A 21,908-nucleotide genomic window follows, 5' to 3' on the forward strand; every position below is an offset into this window, starting at 1 on the left:
AAAGTCATCATTCGAATAAAAATAGCTCCCCTTTTATTTTCCCTCGAAGATGCCACATCCGCCAACCAGGAACCCGTTCGCTTTTTGCATACCCAGGTGCTCCGACGTCATTTCCGATGCTCGATCCGCCTCGCGAGATTGAACACGTCCCCCCGACCGGTTGGCGAGCTATACCTCGTTATCAAAGAGTATCTGGAATCAACGTCTGAGCTTCCGAACAAGCGCGCAACTTTCTCAAACACGAAGTGATGCGTTGCGCATGGTGATTCCTCGGACATGTTACTGACAAACCACAAATTCCTAGAAGAACAGCATTAAGCTTAGGTAGATGTGGTGGTGGGGCTTCTTTTTCTGGAGGGGTACAACAACAGAACATCTCGCAGGAATTCCACCGAAGAGCTTTGCTTGCCAATCTCGATTTCTCTCGTGGACATGACGGGGGCCAACGTACGGTTCGTGGGTGCCGACGGACATTAAGCCCCCACAATCAGTGGGATCTGCTGTCAAATTGTTATGCAATTACGCCATGATCCCTAGTTTGTCACCATACTTTACAAAGTGGATATTTCCGACCTTTTCGCTTTCTTCAGATCTTGGAGATCTCCAGTTTTGATCTTTCTGTCCGACGCCAAACACAGAAGGCCTTTTTCAATCCACGGATAGGGACGCGAACGATCCCTATATAATTTTTTTTTATGATTTTAGAATTTGGGGTGCGGTTGTTTCATTGGAAGCTGTTCCAAGAAATATGATCCGTTTTAATTTCTTTGGTGATTTAGGGAAAACTCTCATTTTCATTTAAATTCCGTTTGTTTCATGGTGGACATTTTTTGGAAGAACATTTTCCGACCTTTGGATCGCTTAGGAAATTGAGCCAGTAGAAAATGTTTTCCTAGTCAATGAAAAATCTATGATTAAATTCAAGAAGATAATTTCCTCTTTAAAAATTGAAAATCATTTTTCAAAGCATGACTACATATCAACGTTTAGATCAAAAAATCTACGTATGGCATGAGAACCCAAACTCTTGTTCTCGAGCCCTTAACAGCGGTCCCGTGGATGGAGGTTGGGCTCGGGACACCAGCGCCCATGGTTGGGCGTAGGACTCCAGCACATTGCTCGACTCCCATTGCCCTAGCCTACGTCCATATTGGCGGGGCCCGAGACCTCGATGCTCGTGCCCGGATCTCTAACACCTAGGCCAAGTACATTGAGGTTGGGCTTAGGTGCACAGTCCCCGAGCCCAAGGTCCCACGCCTGGGACCGGGTCCATCAAGGCCGAGACCATGATCCTGATGTTAATGATTGAGTCCCCGACGACCGAGCCCATGTCCATCAAGGTCGCACTTGTGTCCATCAAGGCATGGTTGGGGTCCCCTACAACCATGCATGTGTACATCAAGGCCGAGACTAAGACCTCAGCGCACATCCCCGGGTCTCCAGCGATTGGACCCAAGTCTCGAGTTCATCGAAGCTAGGTCCTAGAGCCGGCGCCTACTCGAGTCAATCAAGACCAAGCTCGAGACCTCAGCGCCCGCACCCAAGTTCATCGAGGCAAGGTTCGTGTTCATCAAGGTCTAGCTCGGGACCTCAGTGCTCGAGCCCAGGTCCCAACACCCGTGTCTGAGTACATTGAGGCAGGCATTGGGATCCCGGAGCCCGTGCCTCAATCCCTGGCATCCAAGTCCATCGAGGTCAAGCTTGGGTCTCCAACACTCGGATCGGGGTCTATTGAGGCCAGACTTAGGATCCCGGTGCCCATTCTCGATTCGTTGGCTGTCCATGTGCATATTACTAGCGCCCGAATAATAATGTATGTCTATTTAAGAAAATCAAGTCAAATTTTCCTTACCAAATGACAAAAAATATTTTTCATTTCATTTTTGAGGTATCAGTCAAACACCATAAAATATTGTCATTTTCCTAAAAAATAACTTTATGGAATTTTTGACAAGACAAACGGTTAACCTAAGTTTGTTGTTTTCAGTCAATGAAAAACGTGTTATGTACGTCGATAAGTTTTCCGTCGTCCAAGCACGAGAAAGTCGAATAGTAATATTCTGGCAACAGTTTTTCTTCAAACAAATGGACTCTAATTAATGTTATAAATCTTGGCTCCAAAGTCTGAGTAACTCTTCACTTTAAAATAAAAAAAAAAATCAAGACAAGAACATGCTCGGAAAAGGCCATCAGCCTATTGCCCAATAGCTACGGAAAACCAACGGGCGGGCCTATGGAATGGCGTGGCGTCAAAACGCTCGGCCTGCTCAGCTTTTATCCTGTCCCAATCGAAACATTTCGACGTGCATATGAGCGATGGTCGGCCTGGGCAGCACATCAGATCTCGCTTTCTGCTTCGTTTCGGACACACGCACAATGAGTACTTCTGTCCGAAAGTACTGTTGCTTTTTATTACCTATAACTTTTCTTTCAAATGAAAAAAGCTCATTAAAATAATAAAAATATAAAAATATTATTAAAAATTATCCATGTCAGCGTCACGTAAATCGACCGGCGTTCACATCAGCAATTTCCGATCAAAATTAGCCGAAACTGGATGGACTCAATTGATAAGAAGTGAAAAGAGTTTAGCTAACTATAGATTTATTACTTTTTAGACAATTTTGCCGTAAAGTCATGAATACATCGTATCATTTGTGTCCCGTATAACATGAATCTAGTCAAATGAGCAAAATGGTCGACTCCGATCAACTCAGAAATAGGCCGTGTGGTGTTTTGGGCACGCCACTTGAACTCAGATGCACAGGAACGAAGGAGTGCGCTCGCAGGCGAACAGGGCAGAGCCCACCACCCATTTCTTGGTCAAACAAACCGTTTGCGATTTCACCACTCCTCCGAAACCGTCCCCAGGTGTCGTCACGCCAGCAATGGCTACAATGTCGACCGCAAAATCTGCAATCCCAGCCATCTCTTTCGCATTCCTGCTTCGCTCGCGCACCGAGAGGATTAACAGAGCAAAAAAGAAAGGTACCCTCCTTCTATTTCCTCTTAATGGCCCTCCCTGTTTTGTTACTTTTTCCGTGGCTTCAATCTCCGATGCTGATTGTCTCTGCGAAGCCTGCGACCTCTGGTTGGCGGAAGTGTTCATCTTGCAATCCTTGATCTTGGAGCTGGAACAAAAGGCGACGGCAAGTCCGTGGGATTTCTTGAGGTGGGTGTCTGCGGATGAGGCGTTTGTGGGGAGTTCTCTGAGGAAAGAACCGATCTTGGCGAGTTGCATTAGAAATTCCTGGCTTGGGTTTTTTCTGTTTTGCGAAATGGAGTGAGCATATGGTGGGTTGGAATGGCTCCAGGTACTGATGTTGCACCTCTGGTGACCCGGTTGGCCCTTGAGCACGAACAATGCAAGGGAAGTGCGTCGTCCATGGAGGATGAGGACCATGACACGTTGGAGAACTTGAGCTCAAACATGAGTGGGAGGCCTCCAAGGAACCTCTCTGTTATACGCCAATGTAACAGCTCTGCTTGGTTGTCTGAAATGGTGAGCATTGCTTTTCATCTTCATCATCATCATCATCCCACATTTTCTTTTGCTCCATTTGTTAATTGAATAAAGTTGTTAAGTGTTCATTTTTTTGGTTTTTTTTTTTTTATGTTACTCGATTACTTACAACGGTGCACGTGCTGTTTTGGCATCAAATCTTTGCTTTGCTTTGTTTGAGCTGAGTAAGATGGCATGTGTGTAATTAAGATAAGGACCTTGGGCTTGCATTGGCCAAAATTCTGGTCACTGGTCTGCAACTTACGGTGAATTCCTACCGTCGCAATTTGAAAGGATGTGTCTTTTGGTGAAGGAATTATGATGCTGATGCAGATCACGAAATATGAAATTATGGCCTCGGAATCCACCTTTGCTTTTCTATTGCTTTTTTTTGCTTCATGTAACGGAATTCTGGGGCTACTGATCTTGGGCCACATTTTGGCTTAAGTTCTTTGGACTGTTTATATTGTTCTGGGTGATGCAGCGGTTGCCTACTAGCTTTAATAGATTGTCAGCCACTAGATTGGCTGATCCTGGAGCGAGGATCAATTCCATGAAATATTTAACGGATCTTCATGCAGGACTCTGACCTTGGAATTATTGGTTTCAAGTCACCACCGATTGAGAAATCAGGGTTCTTACCTGTGTTTCGCTCGGGAAGCTGCTCGGAGAAAGGACCAAAACAGTTTATGGAGGATGAGTATATTTGTGTGGATAATCTTTATGAACACTTCGATTCAGCTGTGCAAGTCCCCTCCCCTGGGGCATTTTATGGGGTGTGTATTTTTTTCATTTGTTACTGTCTCACATATTTCGTTTTGGACCATCTGCAGTAAATGTCTAGACATTTTAAAGGTCCAATTTTCATGCAATTACCCCTTACCACTAAATGATGTAATATCGAGATGGGAATGCACTCCTTGTGCATAGTCAACCTTCACCCACCATCAAGCTACGATGCCTAAATCTCTAAATGTCAATAAGTTGTCGCAACACTCCTTCACTATTAGAAACAGTCAAACTTATTTGCCTGAGGGCATTATCCACCTTATCACTGCTTCAAGCATTGGTGTATCTAAATCTAAATCATGTATTTGCTGCCTTCTCTGGTCCAGTTGCATGTGCATTTTCAGACATTGCTCTGTCATGTGAGAATTGGGCCTTTATCTCTACACGCTAAGTATTTTTTTTTTTGTTGCTCTTCTTGATGAACTGAACCGATACAGGTGTTTGACGGGCATGGTGGTACTGATGCAGCGTCTTTCACCAGAAAGAACATACTTAAGTACATAGTTCAGGACTCCAACTTTCCAGGTGGCTTAAAAAAATCTGTGAAGAGTGCTTTTGCGAAAGCTGATTATGCATTTGCGGAAGCTGGCTCCTTAGATAGTTCATCAGGCACCACAGCTCTGACTGCCCTTATATTAGGCAGGTGAGGCTGCTTGTCACTTTCCCTTCACAATTTTTGTTGGTTATAGCTTTTTGGCCCTGATGAAGTTGAGATTACATTTGCATTTGCAATGTCTCTGGCATTCATTTCACAGCAATGTTTTTTGACAAAGCATTGTCTGCTTTCAACAGTAATATGCTAATTGCCAATGTTGGAGACTCCAGAGCTGTCTTGGGCAAACGAGGGAGAGCAATCGAGCTGTCCAAGGATCACAAACCCAACTGTACCTCTGAAAGATTGAGAATCGAGAAACTGGGCGGTGTCATATATGATGGCTACCTCAATGGTCAACTATCGGTTGCGCGTGCCCTTGGTGATTGGCACATCAAGGGTTCAAAGGGTTCAAAGGGCCCTCTGAGCTCCGAGCCAGAGTTGGAGGAGCTAGTCTTGACGGAAGAAGACGAGTTCCTAATAATTGGTTGCGATGGGCTCTGGGATGTGATGAGCAGCCAATGTGCGGTCACCATGGTTAGGAGAGAGCTCATGCAACACAACAATCCCAATAAATGCTCGATAGCACTCGTCAAAGAGGCACTCCAACGCAACACGTGCGACAATCTGACAGTAGTTGTGGTCTGTTTCTCGCCGGATCCGCCCCCTAAGATCGAAATCCCAAAAATCCACAAGAGGAGGAGCATATCTGCTGAAGGGCTGGACGTTCTCAAGGGCGTGTTGAACGGTATATGAAGAACTGCCTCATTGCTTGTGTAGGTGAAATTTAGAATCAATTAGTGTTGCTGGGGGCAGGGGATTTTTTCGAGTTACCGCCGTCCCGTCACCTTTTCGAAAGCTAGAAAATATGTGTTCGTATGTCTTGTAAATTCGAGGAATAGTTGTCGTTTTTCACTCGCGTTTTACCATCCGGATTTGAATTAGTGCAGTTCCTCTAATGGGCATGAACTCAAATGGGAGTCGGGTGAATGGCCAATTTCTGCAAGCTGAAGCCTGCTTGAGTGAATGCATCCATCCTCTTTAGTCTCTTTCACGTTTTGCGTGGAAGATTGTAAATGGACCTTTAATAAGTGGATGACATTCAACATTGAATATCTGTCAATACAGTTAGCATCATCTCTTGACAATTTTATGCAAAGCATTAATTTTTGTTCTTTCTCAATACAAGAGTTGATTGAGACAAATTGAAATTGCTTAAAATGACAATTGCTTCATTGAACTCGAGCTTGACTCCAATGAAAAATCAAGACACTCAGAACTCAATTGTAGAACAATGAGGTTGTAAATGAAGTCGAGCAAAAGCTTGAATATACATATGTTTTGCATGAGGAGGTGATGGGTCTCACATAATCTTAAGAATTTCTAAAGGAAAATGACACAAATGGTCTCCGAACCTTTGCCCAATTTGTAATATGATTTTTGAACTTTTAATTTGTTCAATGCGACCCTTGAATTATAGCCCAATGTGCAATGTAATTTCTAAATTTTCAATTTGTTCAATGTAGTCCCTGGACTTTTTGTATATGTTCAACTTAGTCCCTTAAACTATATGAAAATATTCAATGTTGACAGAGACTAAGTTGAATATTTACTAAAAATCCAGAGACCACATTGAACAAATTGAAAATTCACGGACCATATTATACATTAGGCTGAAATTCATAGACCACATTAAATAAATTAAAATTTTAGGGGCTGCATTGCACATTGATCAAAGTTCAAGAACCATTTGTGTTATTGCCCCAATTTCTAAACCTCTCTATTATGACTAGTTAAATGTTTCTCAAAATATGGTAGACAGCTTGAGTGGGTTCGTGAGTTTTTCTGAGTTGATGAATCGACGATTTCGAGATCACTCGAAAGTCAAAATCAGGCATTGATTATCGAGCAATCGTCGAACCAACGATTCCCGAGAACTCGACCCAAGCCGTGTAAGAAGCTGCATGACCCCAACCGGCCGCCGTAAATTCCTGAGACAGAGAGGATACTTCAAGAACAAAAACCCAGGCTGAGCTTTGACTAAAAAAGTTCTCTGTAATTTCCTCGCTTCTTCTTGTTGATCCGCAGTGTCACAAATTACCCTTTTTTTCTGTGGAGTATTTTAATCACTGTTTTGCCCAGTGACGGTTAACCCTCACTCTGCCGGAGGAGCAGCAGCTCATGTAACCCCCCTCCATGCCCAAATTCTTCAACTCCCCCAAAGCCTCCATCTTCTTCTCTTCACTTTCCAACCAGAGGTTTCTTCTCACCTTGCATCCAAAACGCATCTCATCATCATCATCATCATCACCACGTTCATCCACAAGATCCTTCAGCACTGTCCCAACCGACCAGCACATTGCCCATTTGATCCTAGACCAGAAAACACCGTCCCTAGCGCTAGAAACCTTCGAATGGGCCTCCAAGATCCCCAATTTCACCCACTCCCAATCCACCTACCGCGCCCTCATCCACAAGCTCTGTGCTTTCCGCCGCTTCGACGCCGTCCAGCAACTGCTCGACGGAATGCCCAGCTCAATCGGGTCGCCCCCGGATGAAAGCATTTTCCTCACGATCGTCCGGGGCCTGGGCCGTGCTCGGAGGATCCGTGAGGCCATCAAAGTTCTTGACTTGGTGCGCAAGTTCGGCGAGGAGCCGTCCCTGAGGGTATATAACTCAATCCTCGACGTTCTTGTGAAGGAAGATATTGATTTGGCTAGGAAGTTTTATAGGGAGAAGATGATGGAGAGTGGCGTTCAAGGGGATGAGTACACTTTCGGGATTTTGATGAAGGGTCTGTGTTTGACGAATAGGATCGCTGATGGTTTTAAGCTCTTGCAAGTCATGAAGTCTGGTGTTGTCAAGCCTAATACAGTGATATACAACACTTTGCTTCATGCCCTCTGCAAGAATGGAAAGGTCGGGCGGGCGAGGAGCTTGATGAGTGAGATGGAGGAGCCAAATGACGTGACATTTAATATCTTGATATCGGCATACTGTAGTGAAGAGAACTTGGTTCAAGCTCTTGTCTTACTTGAGAAAAGCCTTGGCTCGGGGTTCGTCCCTGATGTTGTTACGGTGACCAAAGTTTTGCAACTCCTTTGCAGTGTAGGCCGCGTGATGGAAGCTGTTGACGTATTGGAGAAAGTTGAGAACAAGGGGGGTCCTGTGGATGTTGTGGCTTATAATACGTTGGTGAAGGGTTTTTGCGGAATAGGGAAAGTGAAAGTAGGACATTGCTTGCTCGAGGAGATGGAGAGAAAGGGGTGCCTCCCAAATGCAGACACATACAATTTGCTGATCTCTGGCTTCTGTGATTCTGCAATGATGGATTTAGCTCTTGATATGTTCAATGACATGAAAACAGATGGGATTGGTTGGAATTATGCTACATTTGATGCACTGATTCGAGGTTTATGCTCAGGAGGGAGAACGGATGATGCTTTTAAGATCTTGGAGCTCATGGAGGAGAACAGAAGTGGCTCCGGTGGTCGTATTGGTCCCTACAATAGCATATTATATGGTCTATACGAGGAAAACCGCATGAACGAAGCATTGGAGTTCATGATCAAGATGGAGAGATTATTTCCTAGGGCCGTTGGTAGTTGCATGAAAATATTAGGACTCTGTCTCGAGGGCAGATCAGGGGACGCAAAGATTGTCTATGATCAAATGATAGGGGAAGGTGGATTCCCAAATGTTCTTGTTTATGGCTCCCTGATACATGGATTGAGCCAAGATGGGAATGTGCGAGACGCATTCGAGCTAATGAACGAGATGATCGGTCTGGGATATTTCCCGATCGCGTCAACATTTAATGCCCTAATTAGCAGCTTTTGCCGGCACGGGAAGATAGGGAGCGCCTTGAAGCTCATGGAGGACGTGATCAAGAGAGGTTGTAGGCCTAATGCAGAGAGTTACAGACCTCTGGTTGATGCTTTTTGCGGGAAGGGAGAACTCGACATGGCTTTGAAGCTCTTATTACAGATGGTGGAAATGGGAATCGCCCCCGATCATTCCATATGGAACGCGTTGGTTCTTTCTTTCAGCCGAGAATCGACGTCATCAACAAAAGATGATATGTGCAGAAACATGTTACAGTCGGTTATCGAGACTTGAGTATTCTGGTCAAGTCCCTTACTCTCTCAGACTCAAATCATATACATACTCATCAAACCTTGGACATAATTTGAAATACCCTGATGCTTGGTGACATTATGCTTTTTGACGATTCGCTTTCCTCTTTCTTTATGATCATGGAGGCCCTTCCCTGGCAGATGAGTGGGCTGGTTGATTGTCTTTTAGGTTTGGCGTGAACCCTTTGTACTGATTGCTCCGAGCAATCAATGATGTCCTTCAAATTTGGGAAAATTTCATTTTGGTACCCAAAGCGGGGGCCTTTTCTCAATTTGGTACCTAAAGTGGACATAGTCTCAAATTGGTACCTAAAGTGCCCATTCAATCTCAATTTGGTACCCAAAGTGCCCATTCAGTCTCAATTTGGTACCTGAGTTCGCCGGCCAGTCAAATGCTCACCGGCCGGCAAGAAATTTACTGTTCCGGCTACCGGAACAGTATTTTTTTATCTTTTTTATTTTTTTTCTTTTTTCCTTTTTCTGTTTTTTTTCTTTTCCTTTTCCTTTTCCTTTTCTTTTTTTTTTCCTTCTTCCCTCCGCCGGCTATAGCCGTGGCCGGCGGAGGTCGCCGGCGTCGGGCGAGGGCCACCTCGCCTGGGCGGGCGAGGGTCACCCTCGCCTGGGCTGGCGAGGGTCGCCCTCGCCTGCGTCGGGCGAGGGCCGATCCTCACCAGATCAGGCAAGGGCGAGGGTTGCCCTCGCCGGCGTCGGGCGAGGGCGGCCCTCGCCTGGGCTGGCGAGGGTCGAGGATGCAGCCGAAGAAGCGAGAGCGGTAGGCGAGAGAAGAGAGGGAGTAGGAGAGGCAGACGAAGTGGGAAGCCACGAACTGGTCCTGCTCGAGCCCCATGACGATGATCTGGGCGTGCAGCTGATCGATGTGGGCGGAGTTCTTGCAGGACTTGAGGAGGGTGACGATTGACGGCAGCTTGGCGGAGGTCGCCGGCATCGGCCCTTGCCGGCTTTGGGCGACCCTCGCCAGATCCGGCGAGGGTCGGCCCTCGCCCCCCCAGGCGAGGGCGGCCCTCGCCCGACGCCGGCGCAGGCGAGGGCGACCCTCGCCAGCCCAGGTGAGGGCCACCCTCGCCCGACGCCGGCGAGGGCCACCCTCGCCAGATCCGGCGAGGGCAACCCTCGCCCTTGCCAGATTCGGCGAGGGCCGACGCCGGTGACATCTGCCGGCCACGGCTATGGGTGGCGGAGGGAAGAAGGAAAAAAAGAAAAGAAAAGGAAAAGGTAAAGAAAAAAAACAGAAAAAGGAAAAAAGAAAAAAATTTAAAAAGTTAAAAATACTGTTCCGGTAGCCGGAATAGTAAATTTCTTGCCGGCCGGTGAACATTTGACCGGCCGGCGAACTCAGGTACTAAATTGAGACTGAATGGGCACTTTGAGTATCAAATTGAGACTATGTCCATTTTAAGTACCAAATTGAGAAAAGACTCTCACTTTGAGTACCAAAATGAAATTTTCCCTTCAAATTTTACCAGAAAAATACAAACTTTTGACATCTCTCTCTGGGTCAAAATTGCTCAAAATGGGGCATTTATGCTCTGCTCTCTGTCCCTTCATATGGGACAGCAACATGAAACATCTGAGGAAACAACAGAGCTGGACCCAAAAATGGGGTGGGTTGGCTAATTTATCTACCATCCATCAGCCTCTTCGGTTACCAAACGAAAGAAAGAATAATGGCTTTGTGTACCACCTTCCCGGGTGAAATCTGGTCTTTTTGCACATTTCCTGTTGTGACAAAATTCTAAAGAAATGTCTTTTTTTTTTTTACCTCTTTCCTTTTGGGGGGGGCAAGAAGTTTGGTGTGAATAGATGAAGTTATGCTCCTATTGTCTTTTGACTGGGACAAAGATGGTTGGCGTCAAAGAGGTGTTTCAATTTACTACTCGCACCCGATATGACATGTTATCGCGATCGATGCGCAAAGTTTGTATATTTGCATCCAATTATCGACGGAACACACGAAAATAAGAAGGAGAGATTGCGTCCAAAAAAGCACGCGCCTCATTCGTACTTCTTCTTACACGATCTCGCCGCGCCGGAATTGAGATTTCTTTTTTTGTTCTTTTGTCAATCAAATCAAATTGGGTTGCTCACCATATGATACCTCTCCTCAACCTAACCACAACCAAATCTCATGAATCCTGCCCCCTAATTCTCACTTCCTTTTCCAAAAAAAAAAAATGAAAAAAAAAAGAAGGGGGGTAATGAAATTACACAAACGAAATGAAAATTTTCCTGCTGACCCAAAAAAAAAATTTACAAAATTAATTAAAGTTTTCCTCCCTTTTTCTTTCTGTATATTTATTTTGCTTTCTAAGAGAAATTGGGAAAAAAAAATGGAGACCCACCAGCGCAAGCGAAAGAGAGGAGAGAAAAGTGGAGAGAGAGAGAGAGAGAGAGAGAGAGAGAGCGCCTTGTGGGAGAAAAGGCCACATATATCATCCCCCTCTCTCTCTCTCTCTCTCTCTCGCTCTCTCTGAGATCGCACCGAACAAGATCAATAAGAAAGCTTCCTCTTTTCTTCTCCTTCTTCTTCTTCTTCATCATCATCTTCTTCATCATTTTCGCAATCTGCCATTACTGGGTTGCCCGCGGTGCAATTTGAAGGGTGGGGGATCATCCGGGTGCGTGTGTGTTTGTGGAATCCCGAATTTTTTTTTTGATCGAATCGGGTTGGGGATCATCGCCGCCGCCGGAGGAGGAGGAGGATCGCCATGTCGTGTTCGTCTTCGTCGGGCTCGGAGGGCGACGACGAGGGGATGGAGAACTACCGGAAGGGCGGGTACCACGCGGTGCGGGTCGGCGACCAGTTCGCCGGCGGCCGGTACATCGCCCAGAGGAAGCTCGGGTGGGGCCAGTTCTCCACCGTCTGGCTCGCTTACGACACTCGATCCTCCGTAACACCTCTCTCTCTCTCTCTCTCTCTCTCTCTCTCTCTCTCTCTCTCTCTCTCTCTCTCTCTCTCAGATCGTTTTTGGTTCGTTTTGACTTTTTGGCGATTTGGCTTTGGATGATCTCCTGAACGGCGGTTTTTGGCTGTTTCTTGATCGCGGGCGTGTTTGCTGTTGCTTGGGACATTGTTGTAAGGAAAGGTGGCTTTGATCTGGTATTGTTGGTTTTGCGCGAATGTTAATTGATTTGGTTTTTGACGATTGATCACTTCGCTGATTCATTTTTAAAAAGTTTCGCTTTTTTTTTTCTTTCGGAATGATGATGGCTGTTCAGCGGTTGAAATCATGTCGGGGAAGAGTTTCGGAAAGATGTATTTTTGCTCTGATCGTTGGTGGTGGTGACTGGTATTTTCAGATGGTGTGTTGTCGTTTGGTTATTATTGACCAAGGTGGTTTATGATCTGGGATATCACTGCTTTGGGGGCCGGAATGACAAAGAAAATGTTTTTGTCCGGATGAAGATATAGCGCCTTTATCCGAATGATCTTCGGATGGTTTTGTCCCCTGATTCAAAGCCATGTGTTTCCTTTAATCTGAGCTTATCTAAGGTTGTTTCGTTTTCACCGTGGTTTATACAGAGTGCTAAGTTGAACTGTAAAGTAGTCCGTGTAGAGGCGTTACGTGCCTGGACTCATCTGGCTAATGATTTTAATGTGGCCTCATATTTAACTACCACCCTTTTGCTGGGGGATCCTGATGTCATTCATGTGCTCTGAGCTGTAGTGGGCTAAACGAAAGAGCTTATATTAGATTAGCATCCCTTGAATGTCTCCAGGTGCGGTCTCCTATAAGTCTGATGTCCTCATAATTTGAATGTTGAATGAATCTCCATATTAAATATAGACAGTGCTCGCAACATTCTCCTGTTATTTACTTAACTTCTTGACACGGAATCATGACAGTCATCAGTTTCTATAATGGTCTCAAACAATTAACTAAGTATACCATAAATAGGATCAGTGCACCACCTCGTCAGTGTCAGGAGTTTACGATGGACCTATGAAGCCAAAGTAGTTTATTAGTTCAACGATGTGCTCTCTCTTCTTTCCTAGTTGCTTCTAAGTATTTTGGTTCTTGTGATCCATGCTCTTATCCTGAATTTGGAATTTTTTCCAATTATTTCCAGAAATATGTTGCTCTTAAAATCCAGAAAAGTGCGGCACAATTTGCTCAAGCTGCCTTACACGAGATCGAACTGTTATCGGCAATTGCCAGCGGTGACCCGTCAAATTCAAAATGTGTTGTGCGACTGGTTGACCACTTTAAGCATGCTGGCCCAAATGGGCAGCATCTCTGTATGGTCCTTGAGTTTCTTGGTGATAGCTTACTTAGACTAATCAAGTACAATCGGTATAAAGGCCTTGAATTGAACAAAGTGAGAGAAATCTGTAAATGCATCTTGATTGGTCTGGATTACTTGCACAGAGAAGTTGGTTTGCTCCATACTGATTTGAAGCCTGAAAATATTCTCCTTTGTTCCACTATGGATCCGGCAAAAGACCCAGTGAGGTCTGGCGTGTCTCCTATACTTGAAAGGCCTGAGGGCAATCTCAATGGTGCTGTGACCATGAGCATCATCGAGAAAAAGTTGAAAAGGAGAGCAAGGAGAGCTGCTGCTAAGATTTCAGCGAGAAGAGAATCGATGGGAGACGCATCTACGAAGCCCGAGAGAAGCTTGGATGGGATTGATGTAAGGTGTAAGATTGTGGATTTTGGGAATGCATGTTGGGTGGATAAGCCGTTCACAGATGAAATTCAAACGAGGCAGTATAGAGCTCCTGAAGTTGTACTCCAGTCTGGTTATTCCTTTTCTGTAGATATGTGGTCATTTGCCTGCACTGCCTTCGAGCTTGCTACCGGTGATATCTTATTTGCTCCCAAAGGTGGTCAAGGCTTCAGTGAGGATGAGGTGGGATTACTTTGCCTATCATGTTTTATACTGTCTAATAATTGCGTGAGTTGAAACATCTGATTGATCAGTTCATGTTTGATACTAAACATCATTGGCCAGAAATGGGTGTTCCTTGCTTGTAAAGGTTGACTTGTTAGTTCCATGTAAGCTTCTCTTGACTTTTTGCAGTTTGGATTAAAGATTCTAGATTTTATTTTTCTTGACAACCTTATAAGTGAAACCATCTCAAGCACAAAAAAATGGCCTCTCTCTCTCTCTCTCTCTTTCTCTCTCTCTCTCTCTCTCTCTCTCTCTCTCTCTCTCTCTCTCTCTCTCTCTCTCTCTCTCTCTCTCTCTCTCTCTCCACACTTGCATGTTCGAGTGCTCGTGTGTGAATGCACACTACTGGTTCCAGGTTAGTGGCAGTGGCACTGTTAGCATACTTTCGCTATGAGTTTTCTCATGATACTTCATTTGTCAGTTTGCTTATTATATGATTATTAGGTATATTTTCTTGTTGTTGGCACCTGCTAATTACCTTGAGATGGTCAACAAGGAAATACTTTGGCTGACATGATGGTTTGTTGAACTGTTACTGAGTTTGATTCTGTCAGTGGTTGAGCTTTGAAGTTATGGACGATCTGTCAACCGTTGACTTGTTCAGAACTCTTGATGTATGATTCGTTATGAATATTTGCAACCTCTTCATCCATTTTCGTCTAAATGTGCTTGGTTGAATTTTTGTGAAGTTGGCCTTCCATCACGCGACAGTTTGTCATTGTTACTTGGTAAAGGTGGAAGTTTCTTGAGCTGCATCAAAATCGTTTTTAACTGAAATTTCTTTTGTTGGGTTAGGATCACCTAGCACTGATGATGGAACTTCTTGGGAAGATTCCAAAAAAGGTAAGCTCGCCTTGTATTAATCTTAGTCTTCCTTCCGTTACATATGTGATCACAGCTTTGAAGGGTGTACTATATTCTCTCCCCTTTGTGAGCAGATTGCCACAGGTGGAGTTAGATCCAAGGATTTCTTTGACAGATATGGCGATCTGAAAAGGATCAGGAGATTGAAATTCTGGTCATTAGATCGGTTACTCGTGGAAAAATACAAGTTTTCTGAGACCGATGCTCTCGAGCTCTCTGAGTTCCTTTGCCCTCTTCTCGACTTTGCTCCCGAGAAGCGGCCTACTGCTCAGCAATGCCTGCAACATCCATGGCTCGTTTTGAGAGACTCGACCCATAACGTCGCGAGCAATGATTCGAGAGTCCACAAGCTAGAAGCTGGTGTGAGCAACCTTAAGATCAAGGTGGGCAAATGAAAGGGGTGGGAGTTCTGGCTGCAATTCTAAAAGCAGTTTTGAAGCCCCTTTTCTTTTTTGGGAATTTAATTTTGGTGGGTTTTTTTTTTTTTTCGAAAGAGATTCTTTTTCTGCTAACAGATGTAAAGTTAATATTTTTTATCCCCTCTGGGAAATGACGAGGAGCGGATAGGCCTTTTTGATGGCTTGTATAATTAGCTGTGGCTTTAACAAAACACATACGTTGGCTTTCAGAAGTTGCTTGTTTTGCTTGACATTGGAATTTATATTTATATATTTTACTGCTGCTCCACGGTTATTTTCTCTAAAGTACTTTATTGCTTTTGTATTGACAGCTGAAAAGGGCGATTGACTGCGGACACCGAACGTCATTTTATTTGCACAGCAACCTTAATTTTCACAAACCTTGATGCATAGGAGCGTCGTGTCCTTTCATAAAACATGGTCGATATGACCGGAAAACAAGATGCGGCAAAAAGATCCAGACACGACCCGGATCGAAAGGACTGTTGTTAGGTTTACCTTTAGTGTGACAAAATGCGTACAGATTCACCGTTCATTGAACAACATACGTGCTTGAGGATAGTATCATAACTAAGGTTTTCCGAACGTTAATAATCAAACAGTGATCTGCTAGGTTATATCTTACGCCGACGTTGGCTAATAAACATCCCGAAAAAGCCTCTGATGTATGGTGCGACTCTTGTGTGTTAACAAAACTTTACCGAGCAAACATTCTCGGGACAATGAAAAGGTACTAAGATCCCCTCATTCTACATCTCGGGAAATTGAACATGCAAGGAGAAGAAACGACGTCGAACATAAGTAAATTTCGTTTACCAAGCGATGTGATGGATTTCTATCGAGCGTTCACTAGTGCATTGCTGCGTTATCCTAATAAATCCATTTGACGAACGGGTTTTAATATCCCGAACCCATCTGAGTTGAATTTATCTTTTGATGACACGGGCCTCATTTGTCTCGCGTGTTGATCTTTGAGAAGAAACAATAGAAAAAAATTTCAAAATAAAAAATGAAGCAGTAGATTACGACAGTCTTTGATTTTTATATTTCAATAAGACGATTCTTTTTTTTTTTTTCCGAGCGGGGGCCCCTTCAGGAGACGAGAGCAACTCCCGAAAAGGATGGGGGGTCCAGTGGTCCCTCCCCCCCTATTATTAAAATTTTTAAATTCCTAACTTCTAATTTTGGCCACCTCATTATTAATATCATATCCTAGTCCCTCTCTCTCTCTCTCTTTAAATTTTTTTTATTTTTTCCTAAAATATCCCAAGTCTTGAAGCTCATTCCTTTATTTATTTATTTTTAGGCCTAATTCCAAACCAAACTAATTTCAAAACAAAGTATCAACTTTGTGTTGAGTGATATTTCTGGTTTGAACTTTTTTTTGTCCCATAGAATATGGTCAAATTTTACTGAAATTTCAAATTCGATCCAAACAATGCTTTTTATCAAGGCGAAATAAAAAAAATTGTTGTATTTTTTTGTAAATTAACCCTTTCTTTTTATATATTCTTTGGCTCTAGGACAGAAGAAAGTGACAGAAGCAGAGCCATTTAGGTGGTGCAATGTCATCATCTACTGAGAGAGAGAGTGGCGATTTGTTTTGATGTAATTGAATAGAGGCCAGCTTTTGCCCTCTTTTTTCGGCCTTCTTGCTTGGTCCCGAGTGGCCAATCTTATCTCTATTAGCTTGATCTAGACATGGACACATAACGCTTTGTCTTCAATTCACTTCACCCAAATGTCAAATTGTTAGCTCGCTCTGTACAAATTCATATCTGGTTTGAGCTTTCGAGATTGGAGTCTCTTTCTCTTGTCCTCTAGGGTTTCTAAGAACCCGAGTAATCCTCACCAAAATACGACAGCCTCTCTTCACCTGAACAACGGGTAATTGTCGACGACCGGGTTCGTACTCCGGAAGATAGCCCCGAGAGAATACCCGAGTGCCGTAATTTGGATTCGAATTTTGCTGCCAAGCAACCAATAAGGAAGAAAAGAAAGTTGAGTGGTATGCTTTTTCCATGTGTCAAAAAACCTAAAGAAAAACTTAGAGCACTAACCACAAATTCAAGTAAAGCATAATTGCTTTGAGAAAATTTAGGAAAAAGGAATCAGAAGGGGATTCAGCAGGGTCGGCAGGCTCAGCTGACTTGTCAAATATCATAGGTACAAGTTTGATCAAACTACAAGTATAGTTTTTAAAACTCAAACACAAATTCGATTGAGATATATATCACGCAAACAATATGATTGATCGGTTACAGCACACCAATCATAACCGGCACATAAAATATTTCCGCAAACTTTTTAGTAGTGTCATCGGCTAGGGGGGGGATCTCGCTAGCACCTCTGCAAAAACCATGTTCAGAATCTGAAGCTAACATCTCTTGCGTAGCCTTTGATGAGCCTCCGAAAGCGCGAAGAGATGTGATGAGTGAAAATCATTTACAGAGTGATGCTCAAAATGCAAGCGTGCAGTTTAAACATTAATCACCTCTAAACGAAAAGATGCCGTAGGAAATAATCATTTCGTTCTAAAGAAAGAAGTTAAACTTATTCTCAAATCACATACAAAACGTTGGATTTATGGGTAAGCAAACGTGGGTCGGTCCAACCTAAAATAAAGGGAGAGAAGAAAAGAGGGAAACGTGAACCAACCGAAGATTATCATCAAGGAATATATTCAGCAAATATTACTGAATGCCATGCAAGTAAAGCAAATGCTTTGGACTTGGAGATTACCGACTCTGACCAGTCAATTGAAGGAAGCCAACGAGTGGAGCAGCCCATCTCACAACCATTTCAAACACTCAAGAACGCTGACAGAAATCTTCATGGCCATTTCATGTCCCATTCACAAAATTGCCAGATGAAAAACACCAGGAAGAAAATCTTCATCAGAAACAATGTCATGTGCCAGGAATGCAATATGCATTGCAGAGGCAGAGGCCGAGACCATATGTACAAGCTGCAACCATGCTGCAGGGATGCGATACTCGCCGGGAAAAATTAATGAGGTCGAGCCACGACAACCTCAGACTTCATACCATTGGCAGGACAAGATATTCTGTGTCAAATGACATTACATCCTTCTCCTATTCAAACCTCGGGCAGAATACAGTAGATATGCAATGCAGAGCCTGGATTCAAGCAAAAGAACATACAAATAGTAATATACATGCATGTGTTCAATTGATTACAAACAAAGGGAAAGCAGCAAAAAAGAAGGTCAAAAAAATCAAATAAAGGTCGTTCTCTCAAACGTATATCGGGACCTCTATTTCAGCTATCGACTCTTATCATAACGGTCACAAACAAAATTTGCTTATCGCACATTACGACTGCACGACTTTATTTTGTTTGACACAGGCGGGAGCCTTAAACTCCTGACACTTCCAAATTGGAGTGGTCTCGAAGGGCCTCACACCATCCATAGAAGGTTCTACAGAAAACAAAGGCACATTGCCAGCAACAGGCTTGCCCGTCTTCTGTTCACTCGATGGGGAGCGTCTACTGTTCGACTCGTCCTTCGGGTTTGCCTGATCTTTAGAAGTACAGATGCTCAAAGGTAACTTCTTTAACTTCACTCTTCCCCTCTTTTTACCAGTACTGCACCCATCATCCCAAACTCTCTCCTTCGACCGACTGGATTCCCAATTTTCGTCCACCTTAGTTACGTTCACCTCATACGTAGATCCCTCAGAATCTATCTCACCCATTACAGCATGTCCGTTGCACTTGGGTGAAATCTCCCCCGGTACTACACCTGCATTTGGAACCCTAGCCTCATCTAGATTAGGCAAGATTCTGGGTCTCTTCCTCTGACCCTTAGAGTCAGAGCTCGATGAATTCTTTGAAATCCTAGGAGAGCTATTTATAGCTCGATGCAGCTTTCGTGCGAGTTCTTCGTCTTCCCCACAACTTTCAACAGCCCTCTGATTTCTGTACAAAGAGTGAACTGGAACATGCTTTTGCAGCTTATTCCTTTTTAGAGTCCTGTCCTTGTTTCCTAATTCTTCTGGAAAAGAAGCAACCAAATCCAAAGCGCTTTTGGCAGCCGCCACTGCCTTTGCTGCAATGGCGGCCTTCTCTTCCGCTGCAGCTCTCGCAGCCTTTGCAGCTTTAGCTTTAGATGCAGCTGCTGATTTTGATGCCTCCACAATTTCTTCAGGTGAAAGGTCAGACTCGCCGGCATGAGAACGCAACAAATTATTCAGATGAGCATCGAACACACTTGACGGTGATGATGATGACGACGAGGCAAAGCAGGAGGCATGAGAAGCACAATCGCTCTCGCCATTCTGCCTCTTCAGTCCTGCGAGCAGACGCTTCCTCGGGGGCAAAAGCACATCGGCATCCAAGTGATTGACATCGCATAGATTACCCTCCATCATCCCCTTATGATCAGATGCTCCAGCTCATCGGCGAGAACAATTCTTCAATCGGCACAACATGCAAATCCATCTACGTGCACTCTGGAAAACAGCAAAAACAAGACCATGTCTAAGTCCATCATCTCATGTAGAAAGAGAACCTAAAATCTGATTTTTCGTATCCGAACATCGGCCAAAGCTTTCAACGGAAAACCGGTTCAGATCGACCGAAGCATTGATCAAGGTTGCATTTCCTTAAATTGATGCTGCTCTCTTCTTTTCATTCCTATGTTACAAATCAAAGGACCAAAAAAATAAAAATAAAAAAAAACCCAACACCCCAATTTCCATCCAGCATCATCGTACCGTCCTCTAATCAATAAGATCGTCATCAAACACACCAGCATGGTTCCAAATCAAACATGCACCACAACAAAAATCAAACACCAAGCTCCCTATAACGTCAAGCTGACAAATTTGCTGAAACTGCCAATATACCGCATCAAGACCAAGCAATTCGATCAAATTCAATGCTAACAAAAAAACCCAGAAGCACGATTCAAGAGAACTTTGCAAATCTAATCCATAAACACGTGAAAAATAAAATTTTAAAAAAAAAAAACCAAGACCCCATCTGTTCCCAGATGAGTGCGGAGAGCAGAAAGCCTTGGACTTTGACGTACCTAACCTCTGAATTTCCATGTCTTTGGGAGATTCGAGGGAGAAGAGAGCGAGAGAGAGAGATGGAGACAGAGGAGAATACTACAGAAGGAGAGGTGAAATTAGGGTTTTCTGAGGAGGAGGAGGAGGAGGAGGAGGTGGTGTGAGAAATCCAGGTCATGTGGAGAGATGGAGATCTTCCCCCATTTGTTTTTGTTGTGGTATGCAATTTTTTGTGGGGTTGGGTTGCTTGGGTTTCTGTATTTCCTATTTTCTTTTGTAATTATTTTCCTAATTTCAGTTTGTAACTGTTAGGAGTTTACAAATAAAAAATTATAAAAAAAAAAATTGGACTGAAAAAAGGAAAATTAACAATTGTGTAAGCCGGATCTTAAACCACAAATTGAATGTGATCCACGTCGTCACCGAATTTGACGAGCGTTCAAGAAACACGTAATAAAAAAGTTGACACTCTTTCTCATTTTACCTGATTGGGACCGTGTGGGAACCAAACTTGAATTTGCAGCAAACTGAAAATGGCATCACCTCGCGGCACTCGACTTTGGCTGCTCAATGAAGGTGTGCTCGACTTCGGCCTATCACCGCTGACTGGATACTTGACAATGTCACCCCCACGTCGCTCAACTTTGGTTGCTCCATGAAGGTGTGCTCGACTTCGACGCCCATGGCTGCCTGGATACTTGACGGCGACTTCCGCTCATTGAAGATACTCGCAATCGAAATAGAGTCCCACAACGAATGAAGTCCATAGTAGGCCTTGTTGAGTGTTGACAACATTGGGAATTCACTATGTGACTAATGACAGCGAGACGCGACTCCTGATGATGAGCAGAGATTGGTACGCAGCTCGACGCCCTGATAGAGACGAAGATGTTGATGTCACCGGCCACAGGAAGGTAATAGAGACGATGAGGCCCATGTAAGTATTCTGTGATCTTCAATAGAAATAGAGAGAGAGAGAGAGAATCAACAAAAATTACATATTTACTAAATTGACTCAACTTTACACTTTATTGGAGAAGGGATATTTATAATACCCGAACAATACACATGGGAAAGAAAATGATTTAATTTAACAAGAAAGTTGGCTATCATAGAAAATAACAAAATACCGAATAATATCCGTAATAACTAATGATATTTTACACATAACTCTCTAATGCCCATAAATATACTTTAATACATATAAGTATATTCTCAAAATTTCAAAAGAAAAGCACATGTGTAATTTGCCCTCATAACAATCAAAAACAAGATCGCATGGTGTGGTTGATTTAGCCCAAGGCGACCACGCTATAACACGGTGTGGTCTTCTGAGCATTGAGCAGCAGTCCCCTCTTTTTGGTATAACAATTTACCTCCTTTTTTTCTAAAATTAATCTTGATTTTATTCACAATCCAATCTTACGCGTGATTGACATCCAATCTTATGCATGATTTATAAAATAAGATGCCAAATATATATGAAAAAATCCAAAATTTTCATACCTTGTCAAGTTCTATTCTATCCAAATCTTCATTCCCGACGGCCAAACACGGGAGTAATATTGTCACGGTGATTATTGAAAGTGTTTGATAGCACATACATTCGAGGCTATGGACAAGCTCTAAATGTATTGAGAATAGTTCCTCGAATAA

The 21,908-nt window shown here is 43.6% G+C and overlaps 4 protein-coding genes across 4 annotated transcripts; 3 read left to right on the forward strand and 1 right to left on the reverse strand.

The window, feature by feature from the left end:
* The first annotated feature begins 2,703 nt into the window (after positions 1-2,703).
* LOC115683914 (probable protein phosphatase 2C 47) lies at positions 2,704-6,058 on the forward strand. Its single transcript, XM_030608569.2, has 4 exons — positions 2,704-3,502; positions 4,084-4,278; positions 4,729-4,934; positions 5,084-6,058. Exons 1-4 carry the CDS (start codon positions 3,305-3,307, stop codon positions 5,637-5,639), a joined length of 1,155 nt encoding a protein of 384 aa, XP_030464429.1. The 5' UTR covers positions 2,704-3,304; the 3' UTR covers positions 5,640-6,058.
* Positions 6,059-6,826: 768 nt separating this feature from the next.
* Positions 6,827-9,254, forward strand: LOC115683895 (pentatricopeptide repeat-containing protein At2g17525, mitochondrial). The gene is made up of 2 exons (XM_056313991.1): positions 6,827-8,961; positions 9,113-9,254. The coding sequence occupies exons 1-2, from the start codon at positions 7,080-7,082 to the stop codon at positions 9,175-9,177; spliced, it is 1,947 nt and encodes a 648-aa protein (XP_056169966.1). The 5' UTR covers positions 6,827-7,079; the 3' UTR covers positions 9,178-9,254.
* Positions 9,255-11,475: 2,221 nt separating this feature from the next.
* On the forward strand, positions 11,476-15,482 carry LOC115683905 (uncharacterized). The gene is made up of 4 exons (XM_030608557.2): positions 11,476-11,928; positions 13,109-13,891; positions 14,729-14,776; positions 14,872-15,482. Exons 1-4 carry the CDS (start codon positions 11,746-11,748, stop codon positions 15,190-15,192), a joined length of 1,335 nt encoding a protein of 444 aa, XP_030464417.2. The 5' UTR covers positions 11,476-11,745; the 3' UTR covers positions 15,193-15,482.
* A 2,879-nt stretch (positions 15,483-18,361) lies between these two features.
* LOC115683924 (uncharacterized) lies at positions 18,362-20,500 on the reverse strand. The gene is made up of 2 exons (XM_030608599.2): positions 20,273-20,500; positions 18,362-19,691 (listed from the first exon to the last, which is right to left on the reverse strand). Exon 2 carries the CDS (start codon positions 19,608-19,610, stop codon positions 18,552-18,554), a length of 1,059 nt encoding a protein of 352 aa, XP_030464459.2. The 5' UTR covers positions 19,611-19,691; positions 20,273-20,500; the 3' UTR covers positions 18,362-18,551.
* Between the last annotated feature and the right edge of the window lie 1,408 nt (positions 20,501-21,908).

The sequence above is a fragment of the Syzygium oleosum genome, unplaced genomic scaffold, assembly GCF_021117445.2.
Source record: "Syzygium oleosum isolate NSW1041296 unplaced genomic scaffold, Sole_v2.1 Sole_v2.08, whole genome shotgun sequence".
Lineage (NCBI taxonomy): Eukaryota > Viridiplantae > Streptophyta > Magnoliopsida > Myrtales > Myrtaceae > Syzygium > Syzygium oleosum.

Bases quoted from the DNA above. Each gene is read 5' to 3' on its own strand.
- LOC115683914 (XM_030608569.2), top strand. From the start codon at position 3,305: ATGGCTCCAGGTACTGATGTTGCACCTCTGGTGACCCGGTTGGCCCTT. The intron at 4,279-4,728 runs GTGTGTATTTTT...GAACCGATACAG, and splicing joins CCCCTGGGGCATTTTATGGG to GTGTTTGACGGGCATGGTGG. The intron at 4,935-5,083 runs GTGAGGCTGCTT...TGCTTTCAACAG, and splicing joins ACTGCCCTTATATTAGGCAG to TAATATGCTAATTGCCAATG.
- LOC115683895 (XM_056313991.1), top strand. From the start codon at position 7,080: ATGCCCAAATTCTTCAACTCCCCCAAAGCCTCCATCTTCTTCTCTTCA. The intron at 8,962-9,112 runs ATATGTGCAGAA...ATGCTTTTTGAC, and splicing joins GACGTCATCAACAAAAGATG to GATTCGCTTTCCTCTTTCTT.
- LOC115683905 (XM_030608557.2), top strand. From the start codon at position 11,746: ATGTCGTGTTCGTCTTCGTCGGGCTCGGAGGGCGACGACGAGGGGATG. The intron at 11,929-13,108 runs GTAACACCTCTC...AATTATTTCCAG, and splicing joins CTTACGACACTCGATCCTCC to AAATATGTTGCTCTTAAAAT. The intron at 13,892-14,728 runs GTGGGATTACTT...TTGTTGGGTTAG, and splicing joins AAGGCTTCAGTGAGGATGAG to GATCACCTAGCACTGATGAT.
- LOC115683924 (XM_030608599.2), bottom strand. From the start codon at position 19,610: ATGATGGAGGGTAATCTATGCGATGTCAATCACTTGGATGCCGATGTG.